The 19945-nt window shown below is 39.1% G+C and overlaps 1 protein-coding gene across 4 annotated transcripts; it reads left to right on the top strand.

Moving 5' to 3' along the window:
• The first annotated feature begins 5014 nt into the window (after positions 1-5014).
• Positions 5015-17994, top strand: Trax (Translin associated factor X). Of its 4 annotated transcripts, none has more exons than XM_076187838.1 (5): positions 5035-5118; positions 10613-10720; positions 10893-11116; positions 11874-12013; positions 16966-17994. In XM_076187838.1, the coding sequence occupies exons 3-5, from the start codon at positions 10902-10904 to the stop codon at positions 17433-17435; spliced, it is 825 nt and encodes a 274-aa protein (XP_076043953.1). In that variant the 5' UTR covers positions 5035-5118; positions 10613-10720; positions 10893-10901; the 3' UTR covers positions 17436-17994. The 4 variants fall into 4 exon arrangements, with proteins under 4 accessions (XP_076043952.1, XP_076043953.1, XP_076043954.1 ...); XM_076187839.1 differs by having other exon boundaries at positions 5074-5118; positions 10604-10720; XM_076187837.1 differs by lacking the exon at positions 10613-10720 and having other exon boundaries at positions 5015-5118.
• The last annotated feature ends 1951 nt before the right edge of the window (positions 17995-19945 follow it).

Here is a 19945-nt window from a genome sequence, read left to right as displayed (position 1 = left end):
TGTTTGGGTCGAGCGTTGCTAGGCAACAGGAAAAACAACAAACTGCAGGAGTCACGGCCTTATAGTGTGTATATATATATATATATATATATATATATATATATATATATATATATATATATATATATATATATATATATGTATATATGTATATACGTATATATGTATGTACGAGAATACACACACGCACACACACACACACACACACACACACACACACACACACACACACACACACACACACACACACACACACACACACACACACACACACACACAATATATATATATATATATATATATATATATATATATATATATATATTATAGGTGAAAAATGTAATCACACATTTGTCAATTACATGAAAACCACTGTTGGAGTAAAAAAGACTGGAGACTGGGAATCTATATATTTCGATTGCAAACATTAAATTTAAAGTTGAATGGTAAGAACAAGGTAAGCTACACTTTTTTGATGTTCTTATTGTTCGTGACGGGAATAATTTTGCTTTTAACGTTTATAGAAATGAGATCCATTCTGGTAGTTATCTCCATTTCTTCAGCAGTCACCCAGACAAAGTAAAAAGTAGCGTCGCCTCAGGATTATTTCTTCGAGCTCTTAGAATTTGCCGCCCCTAGTTTCGTGAAGGAGAATTAAGTATAATTAAATCTCAACTTAGTAAATTAGCTTACCCGGATTGGTACTTGGTCAAAGCCCTCAGCCAATTTTTTCAACATCATCCCCATTTCCTCTAAATTTTCATTGGACAAGAGCTCCTTAGTCGTTCCCTTTTCTGATTCATTTATTCCTTCGACCAAGTTTCTTCCCAAAGACAAATTTAATTTAATTAATTATTACCCCAACACCTTTAATAAAAAGGTGGTAAACGTCCACCAAAGGTTGAAAGAAGAACATAGTCAAGGAGTTTAATCGATTCCATGTTAAGGCTGTGACTTAGTTTACATCGGACAGACTGGGAGGAATTTGGACACTAGGATGATCGAACATAAAACGTTCCATCAAATATGGACAAGAAAGCTCAGCTGTGTTCCAACATGTTAAGCAATTTAAACATTGTTTAGACTGGGACAAGAAAGCTCAGCTGTGTTCCAACATGTTAAACAATTTGAACATTGTTAAGACTAGGACAAAGCTGAGGTTATTTATAAGTCTAGATGTGTGGTAGAATAAACTATAATTGAATACCAGCCCAATATGAACATTTCAAAGGGGCAATGGTCCCCGGATATAATTTCAGGACTTTTCATCACCAGCCTATTAAAAAGACATTTGCCTCCTGACGCCACATACGGAGTGAGCCGAGAGTAGAGACCTCTCCCAATGTTCCCCTTTGTCATGTCAAGGTTGCTACTTAAGTAGATATCACTATTCCATTTTTGTGTCTACTGAAGAGTATTGCAGTTTGTAATCGAAATATATAGATTCCCCGTCTCTAGTCTTTTTTACTCCAACAGTGGTTTTCATGTGATATATATATATATATATATATAGATATATATATATAGATATGTGTGTGTGTGTGTGTGTATATTATCTATATGTATATGTATGTATGTATATATATATATTATATATGTGTAATAAAACCACTTGGAAAATCAAATGAAAGTTGACCGAACGTTTTCGTTTATTTAAGACATTTTCAAAGGTCCTTTGAAAATGGGGTATTGGCTGCATGTTATTGTGGCAGGGTAGCATGCAGTTGATCCTTTAGGGTCTATATGGGGTGCCCTTACGGACCAGAGCCACACATCATTTTGTCTGTGATAGAGGAAACTCTGTTCATAGAGAAATGATGACACTTTCATACTACGACTGTCCCTCCGTTATGCTGTCCCCCAACCCCTTGTTACTGCCCTGTACCATTTCTCTCTATATTCATTTTTTTTTTGTCGTAAGAGGCGAAAAAAAGGGGGGGGCGGGGGATGGGATTAGGAGTCCTACTACCTGTAGCCCCAAAGAGGACATTCCTAAAAAAAGCAAAGGCATAAGAGGGTCTGAGAGTTTTCCAACCAGTACCTTAAGTTGCGTGATATAGATGAGAATAAAAGGGAAGAGATAGGCTGTATGTTTGCGAGAAGAAAGATGGATGTGCTGGCTTTGAGTAAAATTAAAATGAAAGGGAGGGGCGAGTGTGAGTTTGGGAGTGTAGCTGGGAGGTACTCAGGAGTGAAGAGGGGACGAGGGAGAGAAGGGGTGGCTATAGTTGTAAGTGAAGAGATAAGTAAGCGTGTAGTGGAGTGGAAGGAGGTTTCATCAAGGTTGATGTAGATGAAAGTGAAGCTGGGAAGGGAGATGTTGGTTTTTGTAAGTGCGTATGAACCTGGTAGAGAGAAGAGCGTGGAGGAAAGGGAGGCTTTTTGGGTAGATATAAATGAGTGCATAGAGGGATTAAGGAGAAATGTCAATGGTATTGGGAGACCTTAATGCTAGGGTAGGAAACGAACCAATAGACGGAGTGATTGGGAAGTATGGAGTTCCAGGTAAAAATCGTTGTGGAGAATTGATGGTGAAGATATGTCTTAAAAGAGAGTTGATGATAGCAAATACAGTGTTTAGGAAGAAAGTCAAGCATAAGTACACATGGGAGATGGTGGTGGATGGAAGGGTGGCAGATAGAGCGTTAATGGACTATATAGTGGTGACCAGGAGTATGATAGGAAGAGTTATGGATGCACATATTCTAAGGAGAGAGAGAGTGGGGGAATATCAGACAATTTTCTGGTGGAAGGTAAATTGAGAGTGGAGAATAGGTGGAGAAAGAGTAAAAGGGCAGAAGGTAGGGAAGTACTTAGAGTGAACTGCTTAAATAAGAAAGAAAAGGAGAATGAATATAAGAAGAAGCTGAGAGAGGAGTGGGAGGGAGTGAAGGGTAGAGTAGAACTAGGAGTGGAGGAGGAATGGGGATGATTCAAGGAGGGAGTCATAAGGTGTGTGGAATAAGGAGGGCGGAAGGAAATAGAAGGAAGGGTAGTGAGTGATGGGATGAGGAAACAAAGAAGGGTGTAGAAGAGAAGAAACAGGCATTCATAGATTGGCTACAAATTAGGACGAGGGAATCGTATGAAAGGTACAAAGTAAAGAGAAGGGAAGTTAAGCATAAAATAAAAGAGGAAGATGAGGCGAATCAAGTAGAGAAGAAAAGGTAAAAGGTGCAGATGGAGAGATGATAATGGAGGAGAAGGCAGTGAGAGGAAGGTAGGCAGAGTATTTTAGGGAGTTGCTAAACGTGAAGGAGGATAGGGAGAGAAAGGTAGTTGCAGTGGGAAGCGCTAAGAAAATTAGAGTGATGAGTGAGAAAAATGGAGGAGAAATAGGGAAAGATAAAGTGAAAGCAGCTGTTAAGATGATAAGAGCAGGTAAGACACCTGGGTTGGATGGATGCCATGCGGAATGTCTGTAGAAAGGAGGTATAGTTATGGTGGACTGGCTGGTGAGGTTATTTAATGTTTGTTTAAGAGGGGGTACAGTAAGTATACGAACGCGGGAAAGTATTTGTACAACACTGAATGGGTCCCAGTGATTAGAGATACATTTTAACAACCACAATGCACTTTAATTCAGTGTTGTACAAATACTTTCCCGCGATCGTATACTTACCAATTGTACTATCATAGTGGAGATGGGTTGAACGCAAAATTTCGTGTATATGTATGTAACTCGAGCATACAAATATATAAGAAAAGTTGCGCTCAACTTATATCTCTATTGATAGCGTAATCGGTAAGACACTACAGCACTTGTCCTGCACTTGCCGGGTTCGAGTCCTTGTCAGTACCGCATTTCAATTTGTGTATGTCGGCCTCTATCGGATCTCCCGATGTTGATGGCTTAGAATTAAAGTGCATTGTGGTTGTTAAAATGTATCTCTAACCACTGGGACCCATTCAGTGTTATACAAATACTTTCCCGCGTTTGTATACTTACCAATTGTACTATCATAGTGGAGATGGGTTGAACGCAAAATTTCGTGTATGTGTATGTAACTAGAGCATACAAATATATAAGAAAAGTTGCGCTCAACTTATATCTCTCGCATAGATCTTATGTAGCTTTTCGGCGGAGTGAGACCAGGCCATTTCCGTACGATGATGCCTATATATTGTAGTTATACATGAGTTACCCCCGGATTCTGTAAGCTGGTTTGATCACGTTTTATATTCATTATTACTCAGAGTAAAAGAGAACGAGTAATACAGCAGTGACTTTATATTTTATAATGCAAGTAGTGTGATGGATCGTCCATATGGCAGGCGATGCTGTACCCGAGAATTTGACTCGTAGACCTACTGGAGTGGTTAAAAAAACATAAGTAGCTAGTAAACATTAGACAAAATGATAATCATAGTGATGATGATGGGTTGTGAATAAGGGGTTCTAGAGGATTTTTGGTAATTAGAAATATAAAGCTGTTGTGATCGAGGTAGTGGGTAGAAATTTTGATTTTGACACAATATACTGTCAATCTCAGGTCACTGTTACCAGATCAAGAAGAAACACAAATAACAACCATTCCCATACCCGCTGCCAGGAGTACGATGTCAATTGTCAAGTTGTGTTCGTGAAATTCTCAATGGTTAGTATTCACTAAGTCCTTTGTTAGGGAGTAAGGAATTGTTCTGTATATGAAATGTTTAGATATCAGCCAGAATAAAATAAGATGACAATGAAACGTTAATAGGTTTATCTTTTCTCACGAATGAAGAATGTAATTGAGGATAAATTAAAATTCATCCACATATTTTAAATATTGCATAATGAGCAAACTAGTTCATGGGGAGGGGGGACCGGATTTCAAGAATAAACCAGTTTTGAGCATTATGATTATGGAGCTTGAAAGAAATTCTAAGAATAATCAGTTTACAGTTATTACTTATTCGTACAAATAAATATATTAAAATTCCTTAGTTTAGTAAAATATTATTAATGCTATTAGATATATTTATCAATATATTCTTTCGAAAATGATATGTGAAAAGATTTCTATTCATAATCGAATTCAAGTTTGGATAAGGTAGCCTGTCAGGTCTACACGAAAATAAACAAAGAACAGGCATCTCTGAAGTGAAATAATATAACACGACTGGCAAATACAAGTAAACAATATGGAGTATAATAGTAGAAAATAATCCATATCCTTCAAAATTTAGAAATCAATTCCAAAAGCCCTGTAACACATTGTGATGAAGAACTTGGCTGTGCGATTGTAATAAAATATAAAAAGTCATTGGTAAACATGATTAGTAGCTAGTTTTAATTTTAATTTAACAGGCTCTAATAGGCAATTGATTATCTCCAGGAACATACAAAATCGGTAGTGGTATGGCTCCTGAATATATGTTTTCAGGAATTGGAAGTGATATCTATTGTTTTACGTAAATGTAATGAAGACAATTCAGTGTACAGCCTACAGGGCTTGGACAGGACTTAGTTACTGATTAAATTGTTGAAAGTAATGCAGTTCTCCTCATTATTTATTATTTGAAATTTGAGGTCGATGAAAGGTTATTTGAAGGTAGTTTTCCAAAAGTGACTTTTTATATTTTATGAACTTTGCAAGCAAAAATGGATTATGTACTCTCAGAATGACCAGTAATTTTGGAGCTTATGAAGAAGGGTTGTATATAGTATATGGATGATGCTGTGATGCATGAGGTGGAGTGGGTGGGGGGTTGGGGTAGTATGCATGAGAAAAATTTGATGCAGCCCGAAGGGATTTCTCTCCAACTTCTCATTTTCTGCATGAGGGGACGGAGAGGGGGGAGGGTCGCTGATTTGATGAAGTGGCCTTGCTGTGGATATGCTGTGTCTTGCAACACTGCTTCTGACCCAGGGCAGTGGGCGAGATGCAGGGATGACCTGTCGTCCTGGAGGTGCCAAGATAAGAGGGAAGGAAGAGAATGGAAGGGAGTGGAGTGTGATAGGGATGGAATGGATGGGAGTGGGTTTTATGCCTTTGTTTTTTGGCTACCCCCCTTATAAGGAAGAAAAAAAAGCCTTTGGTATATGTATGTACTTTTTATATTTTATGGACTTTGCAAGCAAAAATGGATGATGTACTTTCAGAATGACCAGTAATTTTGGAGCTTATGAAGAATAGAGGTCCCATTAGATTTGGAGTTCCTATCCTTCAAAATGGCAAAACTGGGATCCCTGTTCAAAAGGTGTACCTAACCTAACCAAACCATTTCATTTCTGTATTTTTTTTATTTTATTTTCTCACATAGGACCATTGGTCTTGTAAAGGGGAAAAACTATGACTGCTAATGTTCAAAAGGGGCTATTGGGGCCCCTGTTCATCAAAAGCTCTATAATTTCTTCATATGCTTAAACACTGAATAACCATATTTATAATGGCAGTTTCTGATGGCGCATTAGTAATATATAGTAAGTTGGTATTTATTCTCATAAGTACATGATTCCTGGAAGCCTTGTCTATAACATGATTTGCATCCCCATCTCTGGTGCTAAAGCTGACAAAATAATTTCTTTTACAATAGTAACATTTCAGAGGAGATCACTTTCATTTTGTTCAGACAAGTTTGGAAAAGATCTAGTATAGAAATTAATACATACATATACATATACCAAGGCTTTCTCCCCCTTACAAGGGAGGTTGCCAAAAAGAAAAAGGCATAAAACCATTCCCACCCATTCCATCCCTAAATACACTCCACCCCTCCACCCTCCCTCTTATCTTAGCACCTCCTGGATGCTAAGATAGAAATTAGTAATCTAGGTTATCTGAAACTATTACCATTCAGTGAATTATATGGTTTAGAATATTTGGGAATATTAAAAGTGTTATTGTAGTTTCTTGCATGCAAGGATTTTTACTTTGATCTGTTTTATAAGACAGCTATTTCCTATCATGAAATAACTTTTAATAGAATATTGCCACAAACAAATGATAATAATGCCAATGATTGTGGCAAAGTACAAAGCATTTTATTCAAAGGACAGAGAGGAGATACCCAAAGGACACCAGAATTGAAGGCTAGAAGGTCACATGTGCCATTTCAAAAAGAACTTATCAAGAATATAATCTTAGAGGGTTCTATTCTATTATCATGCAAACACATTTACATTTTATTTTTAGACATTTGAAAGATTTTTTTTTCTATGGAATGGTTACATTAGGATAGGTTATATCAGGTTAGGAGCTAGTGTACAATGTAAGTTTGATATTAAATGTCTGCATTTGCATGATTCTGGAATTTTACTAGTATTTTGTTTAAAAGTAGAAGTGCGCACCTATGAGATATAGCAATAGAAAATTAAATATTGATTTTGTGAATTTTAATACATCGTAATATATGTTTTTCATTGCGAAAATCAGTAAAGAAAAAAATTGCTTAAAGCAAATACACTATCAAATGGAGCTGCAATGATAGGTTTGAGATGCCATGTTGTCATCTGTCCAGTCCTGTCAATGTCAGTTTGACAATAGCATTGACAATGTGTATCGGGTGTTTTCCTCCGCTACATATTTTTAGAACAGTGCTACAGAGCTGAGCTTCATGTTTTCTTCAGTTATGAAACTCCTCTACACCCCTCAGTCCAATTGGATGCCAAAACCAGCCGTCAACATACCTAACGACAATGACAACTCTGGTGACCTCCAGACTTACAGGTACTGCATTACTAAATGCAGGTTAGATTAAGTTTGGTTAGACAAATTTATCATGTTTTCATTTTAGCAAAACAAAGATGGCATCTCAAGCAGTTGTCACGGCTCCATTCATTAGTGTATCACCTTTAGCAACTTCTGTTATTGATTTCTACCAAGAAAAACATATATTATATTGATGTATTATAATATACAAAATGAATATTTAATCTTCTATTGCTATAACACATAGGTGTGCACTTCTAAAAATTTACAATTTTACCTCTTAGAGATTCATAGTATCCCAAAACACACTATTACACTAATTTATGGCTCAGTACAAGTGAATAGTACTTGCATATTGATACCTTGTACACGGGAAATTGAATATTGATAGAATTGAAATTTAGCTGTGTTTGTGGTGTTTTTGCTGTGTTTCTGTGTTTTTGGTGCTGTTGTTTAGTGCGTGCAATCACTATGCCACCCAAAACCACTTCAAAACACCGAAAACACAGGAAAAACACCGCAAATACAGCTAATTAACGTCTGTTAATGAGAAGTCTCACTGTATCACTGAGTTTGCTATTAAAGTAAACACTATGTGAGGACTGAGGAGCCTTTATTAGTATGACATTTTGCACGTTACAGCTTTTTCAAGAACATAGTGGTAATACACATGACTGAGATTTAATAAGAGGAACAGGGGGAGGGTGGTCACTGAATAATAGGAAAGGTTAAGGAGAAGGTGGACCAAATGTCTGGGAACAGGATGAGTCAGATTCTCACATGCAGCATCGGCTGCCAGATTTATCACACTACTTGCATTATGAAATATAAAGTCTGCTGTATTACTCATTTCTCTTTTACTCTGAGTAATAATAAACACAGAATATATGATCAAACCTGTTCACAGAATCAGGGGGTAACTCATGTACAACTACAAAAAAAAATATATGTAATCATGACACCGATGCCAGCATCCACATGTACCCACCCGCACCTCATGATGCCTACTTAGGCATCATCATACCGAAGTGGTTAAGGATAAGATGGAACACTTGGCTGGATGAAAGGAGATTACTATTATTTCTGGGATTTTCTGACACTTTTGGTTAGGTTAGATATTGCATAATATTGGGATTCATATTTACAATATACCATTATACCTTTGGCAATACTGACTGAATTTAGCATTTTGTTGCATAGTAATGGCTATATTGTCATCATAAGTAATAGTAATGTTGTCTTAATTTGGCTCTTTTTAGGTCAAATATTTGCCCCTCCCTGGCTATGATCAGCATAATATTGTTTGGTGCACAGGTCTTAACTGTTTTGTGTAATGTGAGATTCACTATCATATTAGGTATGTACATATACATGCCTGCTTATAAGGGAATGGTTGAATCAAACACCCACTTCATACACATTTAAAACCATTTAACAACCTTCGCATCTCAACACCTTGTGGCTACCACACCACTGCAGTCAAAGCAGTGCAGGGAGAGAGTGTCTCCCCACAGTAGGGTCCAACAGCCGGAGCTAGTTTATCCCTGCTGCTTCATTATGTGGCAACCCCGCTCCTCATCCTCTAAGATAACACTGGGTAACACTAGTTTTGTTTCTTTAAATGTCTTTAGTATTTCCAAGGTTGTTTTCTCTCCTGATTTTAGAATTTTTCCATTATTGGGATGGAATTCAATGTTATTTGAAAGAAGCCAATTGGGACCTAATCTTGGGGGATAATGAGCCTGACATGCTACAAACCTTCACCACAATCATACTTGAAGGCCTCATGCAATAGTGTCACGGTGAGAAGGTAGTAAAATATTCATCACAGCACCTTCCCAAGAGACAGAAGAATCCTGATGAGGAAAAGAGTGGCTCTAAACCAACAGCTAGGAAAATCACAAAGCAGATAGCAGAAGCATTAATTAATCACAAGGATCATCAAGGTCGAGTAATAATTATGGAGTCACACAGGCATCAGAGAGAACATGAGGAACCTGAAGCAATCATTAACATTAAATACAACTCAAAATATTTCTTCAGTTATTGTAAAAGATTCTCCAGAATCCAAGGTTGAATCTCAGACCAAAGAGGGACTGTTAACCACTTCAGGATGACTCAAATTTTCACGCATAGCATTGGCTGCCATATGTACCATTCATCACACTACTCACATTATAAGATATAAAGTCACTGCTGTATTACTCATTCTCTTTTACTCTGAGTAATAATAAACACAATAAATGTGATCAAACCGGTTCACAGAATATGGAGGTAACTCATGTACAACTACAAAAAATACATATAATCAAGACAATGATGCTGGCATCCTCATATACCCACTCGTGCCTCATGACGCCTATGTAGGCGTCATTGTACCGAAGTGGTTAACAGGAGATCCATCAGATGTGCAAGTTACCAATGCAACAATACAATACTTTTATACCCCATGGACCCCAACCATAATCCAAAACTCAGAAACTTTCTTTGCTGATGACCTGTTGGGACCAAAAATCCGGCAAAATCCTTTAGCAAGCTGTGGCATTGTTCATTAAACACATAAATTATTCCGTGTCCACTCAAAAAAAAAAGGCTACCATCAGTTCAATTTGTAAGAGAAGTGACAAAACCATACCAAAAAATTACAGATTAATCACTCTAACACCTCACATGATCAGAATCATGGAGAGTATATATACATAGAGATATATGTTTTTTCCTTCAGTTAGTTGTTGCCTGAAGTGTCTTTGACTACTGAAAGAAGCCAACAGCGGCCCTACAGATCCTTTTGTTGTTCTCTTAAAGAAGAAACATCGGACTACACTTGGTGTTGCATGAATGTGCGAATATTTCTTTGTTACAAAGATAAGAGTCAAAAAGAAAGCAATCACTGATTTTCTGTTTTCCTTGTGTCAAAAAGTAGGGGAGAAATGGTGTAAATTATGAGATATTTTGACCCAATCTAGTGTCCACAGACTGAATTTCAGCTCCTAGCCTGTACTTCTGGGTAGAGGTGAGGGTGTTGAAGGGATTAGGAAATTAGTGGTATCCTCTCTGACATAAATCCTACAGAACTACCAAGGGTATGTCCCCATTGTTGGTTCCAAAGTTTTTCTTACTCGGTAAAATGGAGATCCAGAATTGTATTACACTAATAGGGTTAAGTTCTTAACATATAAACTTGTTTGTTCTTAATAGATATGTAAGTAGTGTTTTCGTTACTACTGTGGCTTCAATATATTTCATAATTTCCAGGTTGGAGAGATGAGTTCACACGGCAGGGATAAACGAAATCGTGAAAAGCCGTCAGAACAGTTTCAACATGAAGTTGTTGCATGCAGTCCAGTGATGGAGCTCTTCCGAGGATACTCAAAATTGCTCAATGAAAAGAATGACAAGTATGAGAGGATTTACAAAACTGGAAGAGACATCACACTTCGCTCTAAGAGAGTCATCTTTTCATTGCAAAGATTACCTGGGTAAGGACTTCTTTTAAATGACTTTATACTAGGTTTGTATTTACCTAGATTACCTACTTGTATTATACGGGAAGGGGAGCTATGCTCGTGGTGACCCGTTTTTGTATCTCGCAAGATCAAGTTTGTTCTTAAATTGTTGTATTTGCACACACTATTTCTTCATCCAAATTGTTCCATACATCTATCACTATGTGGGAAGCTGTTCTTTTTCAGGTCTCTTCTGTAGTTATCCTTTTTGAATTTCATTGCATGTCCTCTTGTTTTTCCTCTATCCCTTTTTAATAGGTCCTCTCTAGTATTAATGCTTACTCCTTGAATGAGCATGTGTAAGAGATTTAGGTCCAGCATCTATGTAAGTCTTCTCATAGTTGTACAGATTGTTCATTAATTTTACTGACTTAACACTTGTTTTTGGGTTTAAAGTGTAGAGGGAATTTGCATAGGTGTGTGAGGGCATTTTAGACCCATTGAAATTACTTGTCTTATTCTTTTTGTAATAATAGTGTTTCCTCAGGACTCAGTAGGAACTGTTTCATGATACCCATAAGAACATTTCAAAGACAATAATTTCCCACAGTTTCTATAATGATCTTCACTGCCTCAAAATCTCTTCCCCCATCTCCATACAGTCCCATGGTTTTCTATACTCCCTTCTTGTCTACTGTCAAATTCCTTCTTCAGATCCACAAAACATAAGGATAGTGTTTAGATTTATTAGAAAAAAAATCTATAGTTCAATTCTGTTAAAAATTTTCAGAATTGAGGAAGAGGAGAAAACCAAAATACTAACTTCTACCTCAAATGAGCTTCGTGACATTGAGCAGACTTTGCTGAAGCATATTGCAATGGAACTACGTGACGAAGAGCCTTACCAATTTATTGGGGCATATACAGGAGGTAAGGATTTACTTCTGAGAAAGAATGGATAAAAATTATAATTGTCTCTTAAAGTTTCACTGGCGGGAAACCAGCAGTGTCTCCATGGTTGGCAGTTGTTGTGAAGCTTTCCCTTAGATCAAGGGTTCTCAACCTTTTTAATCATATGTACCCCTTGAAGTCTTTCAGTATTAGTCACGAAACCCCTTACGCACAATGCAGCATCAGTAAGGATGAAAATAAATGAATGGTTAATTGGCTTAGTTTATTTAGCTTAAATTGTGATACAGACACATGTTACTACATTAAAATGCAAGTATAGACAATTCAGAGGAGGTCACAGCTAGCCTAGCACATGTAGGCCACTTCTAAAAGCGGGTTTGCAATTACAGCCTGATTATTTTCAGAAACCTGTCCCGTACCCCTGAATTTCCTCTAATGTACCCCTTGGGGGTACGCACACCCCTGGTTGAGAACCTCTGCCTTAGATTGTTCTAGAAAGAAACTTTGCTCCACTATGGGAGAGTTTTTCTGTCAAAGGCAACAAGTACTGATGACCCTTGGTATAATGTCTATCTATATACCAAGGGCTTTTTCCCCCTTATAAGGGAGGTAGCCAAGTCAAAAGTCATGCACCCACTGCCACCCATTCCACTTCCACCTGTTCCACTTCCATCCACCACCCTTTCCTCCCTCACAACATAGCTCCTCATGGATGAAGGTGTCATCCCTTTCTCCTGCCCACTGCCCTGGGTTGTAACCAATGCAGCAAGACACACTACATCCTCAGCAAGGCTGTTCACTTAATTGCCTCCACCCATTGAGCAGCATTAGAATATCATTCCACCCAAGCTCTCCTCCTCACCTCCTCATTTCTCACTCTATCCAACCTTATAACCCCTACCATGCTTCTCAGACATTTAAGCTCAAATGCATTTAAACTGTTCCTCTCTGTACAGTCACCTCTTCATATAATCTCTTTGCATCCATACCCAGATGCCTGTTTCTCATGACATTTTTTTAATCCCTCAAGGCATTTACTTTGTAGTTACTCGTATCACTGGGAAGAAAAAAGAAAATAAAAAATCTGAAAAGTAGTTTATTCATTTATTTATTTTTGAGGATGAAAAGATTCACAAAAACATACATACATACATATACCAATGGCTTTTTCCCCCTTACAAGGGTGGAATGGGCGGGTGGATGGGGGGTGAGGTAGTATGTGTGAGCAAAATTTGACGCAGCCCGAAGGGATTTCTCCCCGTCCTCTCATTTTATGCAATGGGGGACGGAGATGGGGGGTCACCGATTTAATGAAGCGGCCTTGCTGTGGATGTGCTGTGTCTTGCAACACTGCTTCTGACCCAGGGCAGTGGACAAGGTGCAGGGATGACCCGTCATTCAGGAGGTGCTAAGATAAGAGGGAGGGTGGAGGGGTGTGGAGTGTATTCAGGGATGGAATGGGTGGGAATGATTTTATGCCTTTTTCTTTTTGGCTACCCCCTTATAAGGGGGAAAAAGCCTTGGTATATGTATGTATGTATGTACAAGGGAGGTAGCCAAAAAACAAATGCATAAAAACCATTCCCACCCATACCATCCCTAATACACTCCACTCCCCTCCACCCTCCTCCACCCTCATGATAAAGTTGAAAATATATGTCTATATATCTGTAAAGGAGGTAGCCAGCCAAGGCATTCACCCACCCTCACCCATTCCTATTCTTCACCCGTTTGTTTCCTTCTCATGAAAGATGACACCATATAAAATGTTTGATACATATACCAAGGGCTTTTTCTCCCTTACAAGGAAGGTAGCCAAAGTCGAAGACATAAATCTACTCCCACACATTTCATCCCCACATCCACTCCCATTTACCACCCCTCCCTCCCTCTTTTCTTGGCTCCTCCTGGATGACGGGTCATCCCTACATCTCGCCCACTGCCCTGGGTCAGAAGCATTGCAGCAAGACACAGCACATCCACAGCAAGGCTACTTCAGTTAATCAGTGACCCACCCCTCCACCCCCAATCCCTTCTTGCAGAAAAAGAGAAGACTGGGAGAAATCCTTTTGGGCTGCATCAAAATATCATTCACATTTACTCACCCCCCCCCCTCACCCCCACCCACTCACTTCCATGCATTACAGCATCATCCATACACAATCATTCTTCACTCACCCCTATCTTGTCTTCTTCCTTCCTCAACAGACATTCCCCTCTTTCCCAGTGTCCCTTTTACCCCATCCATCCATCTCATCTATGGTCACCCCCTCATTTTCACTCCTTCCACCTCTGCCTTCCATACCTCTTTTACTAATCTTTCTTCACTCATTCTTTCCATGTGTCCAAACCATCCCAATATTCTTTCATCAACCCTATCTCCCAACTCCCTTTTCACCTCGCACTTCTCCTCACCTCCTTATTTCTCACTTTATCCAGCCTAGTAACCTCTACCATACTTCTCAAGCATTTCATCTCAAACACATTTAAACTCTTCCTCTCTTATATTCCATGTTTCTATCCCATACAATGCTGTTGGCACAATTACCCCTTCATACAATCTCCTCTTAGCATCCATTCCCAAATGTGTATTTCTCGTTATACTTTTTAATCCTCCAAGGCATTTACTTGCTTCTTTCAATCTACATTCTACCTCCACTCCTCCCTCTACTGTCACATGTACTCCAGGTATCTAAAACTATCCACTTCCTCCAGCCTTTCTCCCTTAATATTTCCCAGTTTGCTGCCATCATCTCCCCTTGTACATTTCATCAACTTACTTTTACACACATTTACCTTCTACTTTCTCCTTTCACACACCTTCACAAACTCTGTCACTAACTTAATCCCTCCTCTGATCCTACTACAAGCGTAGTGTCATCAGGAAACAACAACTGGCTTATTTCATGTTTTTCTCCATTTTCTTTAACCATCTCCAATCCCCTGCCCATTACCTTTGCATTTACTTCCCACATCATCCATGTACACATCGAATAGCTATGATGACATGACACATCCCTGGCGAAGTCCCAGTTTTACTTCAAACTACTTGCTCTCTCTTATTTCTAATTCTAACGCAGGCACTACTACTCTTGTAAAAACTCTTGACTGCTCTTAACAGCTTTCCTCCTATTCTATATATCTGTAAAACCTCCCATATTGCCTTCTTGTCTACCCTGTTGTAAGAGTTTTCCAAATTCATAAAGGCAAAAAAAAAAAATTTTTACCCTTTGCTAAAGCTTTCTCACTTATCTTTCTTACCACAAAAATCTGATCCACAGAACCCCTACCTTTCCTAAACCTACACTGTTCCTCACCACAAGCAATCCCAACCATTCTCAACAAAATGATCCCTCTGAAACTACTACATTCACATTTGTCCCCTTTTCTCTTGTAAATTGGAACTATACAGGCACTCCTCTGGTCCTCCAGCACTCTACTCACATTTAGACAAACATTAAACAACCTTACCAGCCAGTCCAGCATTAGCCTCTTCACTCTGGGGCACATTGCACGTCTGGCAGCATTAGCTGCCTGACATGCGATGTTGCGTCATAATAATCGCATTATAAAAAATAAAGTCAGTGCTCAATCGTTCATTCTCTTTCACCCGTGAATTTTGATAACCATAGAAAATATGATGAAGCCAGTTTAGAGAGAATGGAGGTTACATAGGTATGACTACATAAATATAATCAAGATGCCGACGTCGGCATCATCGCGTACCCACTTGCTCCTCATGACGCCTACGTAGGCGTCACCGTATGGAAGTGGTTAGTGTACCTCCCCTTTTTAGGCATTTTGCATGACACCCATCTATCCCAGGTTTCACCTCATCTTTTCTTATTTCTCCCCATTTTCCTCATTCATCACTGTCATTTTCTTAGTGCCTCCCACTGGAACCACCTTTTCCTCCCTATCCTCATTCACATTTAGGAAGTCCCCAAAATACTTTGCCCATCTTTCTCTTACTGCTGCCTCTTCCATTATCATCTCTATCTGCACCTTTTACCTTTTCTTCTCTATTTGATTTGCCTCCCCTTTTTCTTATTTTCCTTCTAAAACATCTTTTTATTACTTTCAAAATTTTATGTCATACTCTTCCCCCATTTTACATTTGCTCTTCTTTTTGAAGGAGGGTATGGAAATTCACAATAGGAGGACAAATACTCATGGAACTAATAATGAGAAAAAGTCCACATATGTAACAGTTTCCAACTCCTTAACCACTTCACTCCAGGCCAAAATCTCGCGGGCAGCATTAGCTGCCAGATGTACAATGTTGCGTCATAATACTCGCATCATAAAAAATAGTCACCGCTTATATCGATCGTTCTCTCTTTCACCCGTGAATTTTGATAACCATAGAAAATGTGATGAAGCCAGTTTAGAGAGTATGTCAGTTACGCAGGGACAACTACAATATAATCAAGACGCCGATATGGCAGCCTCGCGTATCCACTTGCTCCCCATGCTGCCTATGTAGGCGGCACTGTATGGAAGGGGTTAACATCTTGAATATGATGATGCCTATGTATGCGTTATGAGCTGTGAGTGTGGTATACGAGGATACCAACGTCGCATTAAAAAGTGTAATGAGAAATAGACATTTGGGAATGGATGCTAAGAGGAGATTGTATGAAGGAAAGATTGTGCCAACAGCACTGTATGGGGCAGAAACATGGAAGATAAGAGAGGAGGAGTTTGAATGTGTTTGAGGTATGCTGTGTCTTGCAACACTGCTTCTGACCCAGAGCAGTGGGTGAGATGCAGGGATGACCCATCATCCAGGAGGAGCCAAGATAAGAGGGAGTGAAGGGGGTTGTATGCGAGTGAATTTTATGTCTTTGTTTTTTGGCTACACACACACATACACACAAATACATACATACATTGCTTTAAAAAAGAAAATATATAGATAAGATAGATAAACAAGTAACTAAAATGCATTTTATTTTCTTTATTGGCAGGTATACAGGAGTACATTGAGGCATTGACTTTCCATCAGTACCTGTTGACAGAGACCATCATCAGTCATGCAGATGTCCAGGAACGGTTGACGTATGGCAGTAGAGAGGATAGTGAGGCCGAAGTGGTGCCCATGAGCGTTCTTGTAACACCAAAAGATTTTATTTTAGGAGTTTCAGATGTGACAGGTGAACTGATGAGGTACTGCATCAAGAGTGTTAGTGTTGGTGATTTTAAAACATGTTTCAAGATATGTGATTTACTAAGAAAGATGAACTCTGGGTACCTCTCTCTGGGCTTTTTGAGTTCAAGAGAATTGTATCATAAGAAAAATGTTTTTAAATCCAGTCTAAGTAAAGTGGAAGAAGCATGTTATTCTTTGCAGTTACGTAAGTCTGAGATACCAGAAGACATGCTTGGCTCATTCTTTGCAATGTATGATGCCTTGGATGAAGATAATTCTTTGATCTGAATATCAGACACATCTTTATCTTTGTAACTTAGTCAAAACATTTATTCTTATTTGTACAGAGAACATAATATTAAGCTTGGTTGAGTTATATGATTAGAAGATTGGTAAAGAAGACATTTCTTCTATTTCCTGATTTAAGCAATGGATAGAAAGATGAAGGGTTAATGATTAGCTGTGGCTGAGGGTGTCATCTTTGCTCTATGTGCTGAAACATCTAGAGCAGTGGTTCCCAAACTATCTTACCTGACGCCCCCTTCGGGGGTAGCCAAAAAGAAAAAGGCATAGAAACCACTCTCTCCCATTCCATTTCCTATATATTCCACTCCCCTCCACCCTCCTCCCTCCCTCTTATCTTGGCACCTCCTGGATGACAGGTTATCCTTGCATCCTGTCCACTGCCCTGGGTTGTACAGGTAAATACACTCACTTTTTCATGGGAGAGCTGGCAACTGCTCTCTTCCTCCTTTACCTTCCCCGATTCCTCCTCCCCAATTACCTCCTCTTCTTACTTCTCCTTATGCTAGCCAGTAACAGACAGACCCTTACCAATATTTCACAGGAAACAGTCCACTGACTCTTCTGGAGAAATCTATGGGATGGCACAAAGACTAGAAAATGTGGTCTTGTGGATTCCCAATCATTGAAACGAGGCAAAAATTATTATTATTATTCAGTAAAAGGTGTCTGGAATAGTAACCAGCTACCTAAGGATTGTGGAAGTCCAGTAAAATAGACAAAGAGGGAGCTGTTTGTATATCTGCACTCAGTATCCACGTTTATTGCACATTCTCAATTGAGTATGTCAAATCTGAGGACACCCTTGTTGCCCAAACACACTGTGTTTGTATTAAAAGATTACTCAGATTATTTAGCTGGCTAAGCGAGTTAGGGTATTGTTACTTGCGGCGAAGGTCGAGGTGAGGGCAGTTCGAATCCTGCCACCGACGAAGTTGAACCAAGGGCATGGTTCATTAAATTCCACGCTACAAACGCCCTCTCCGAGGGGCACTGTCCTATCCTCCCGATAGGGGGGGAGTGTGTGACGTTAAACCATATCATCATCACTTAGCCAGTGAGGGTCTGCAGGTTTTCCACTCAGTGAAACTTGAGGCAGCATTTATTATTATTATTTATCCAGCGAGAACATTGGATATAAAAGAAAAATGTGCTACTGCACAACCAGTGAGGGTTATTAACCAAACCAACATGGTTATTCTGACTGATCAACCTTTCAGGAGAGTTGTAACCAAGTCATAATAACATATTTCATTAGTACAAAGTGAACTTAAGGTAAGATTCATGATTATTGTTATCAAAGCCATTAGTAAGAGAAAGATGTTGCTTACAGTCTCAGAAAAGGCTATATTAAGATTCACCTGACACGAGTGACTACTAAAAGTGAAATACCAATATGAACAATAACAAATGTAAAGAGGATAGTAAAGGAAAAAAAGTGACCTCATGCTGAATTTTTCAAACGTGAGAGGTGAAGAAATTGGTTCCACCAGTCCCCTTCATTTGGAGTAGTAATTTTTTTTTCTCTCCAAATGGTTCACAGATTTGATTTGTAATGTACAGTAGTACATCATCATTAATTGGGGGCATACGCCAGGAAGCACAATACTTCATTCACCACAGGACACCATGAGCATAGCTCCCCTTCCCACATACATACCTATGCCAAAGGCTTTTCCCCCCTACATGGGGGGTAGCCAAAAAGAAAAAGGCATAGAAACCACTCCCACCCATTCCATTTCCACTCCCCTCCACCCTCCTCCCTCCCTCTAATCCATGCACCTCCTGGATGACTGGTCATCCCTGCAACCTGTCCACTGCCCTGGGTCAGAAGCAGTGTCGCAAGACAGCACATCCAAAGCAAAGCCGCTTCATAGAATACAACTAGGTCAATACATGCCAGCACCATTCCCCGCAGTGTCTCAGAGCAAGCTCCTGTGCAGTCACCCTTCTCATTCCAAACACCTCAACAAGTTTGATCAACTTGACCTAGCCATGAATTCTGTTAGCATCCCCTTCATCTTCTCCATTGAGGGTTGTCTCTCTGGAGACAACCCTGTGAGTAGGATCAACATCAAGGAAACATGCCAGATATATATCTGGAGTTGATGATCACAAGGTATGGTGGTAAGTGGCCCAGACCAAGTCTCACAGTACAGTCTGGTTTGATATAAAGTCATTCCAGCAATATCCTGTATTTGATGTCCATAATGCATTTTTAGTATTTACCCATGAGGTGGCTTGTCTGAAAACCAGTTCATCCTTATAAGGGCATCAGATGAAATGTTATCCACAGAAATAGATTCTTTGAAGACCTTGGAATTTACTTGCCAGTATTTTTACATTTATGTTAAAACATCAACCTGCTGGTAAACTTTATCTCGTTCACTAGATTAGGACCAATTTCTGTGGAGTCCCTTCCATTAATAAGTTTCCAACTTGGAATAAAGAACAGGAAGCATAGAGGAGGCTAAGGCTGTCTACCATTTTTGCAA

This window comes from Oratosquilla oratoria, chromosome 7 (genome assembly GCF_046742065.1).
Source record: "Oratosquilla oratoria isolate Oo_2021 chromosome 7, ASM4674206v1, whole genome shotgun sequence".
In the NCBI taxonomy this organism is placed as follows: Eukaryota; Metazoa; Arthropoda; class Malacostraca; order Stomatopoda; family Squillidae; genus Oratosquilla; species Oratosquilla oratoria.
This window is presented reverse-complemented; position numbering and strand designations above follow the sequence as displayed.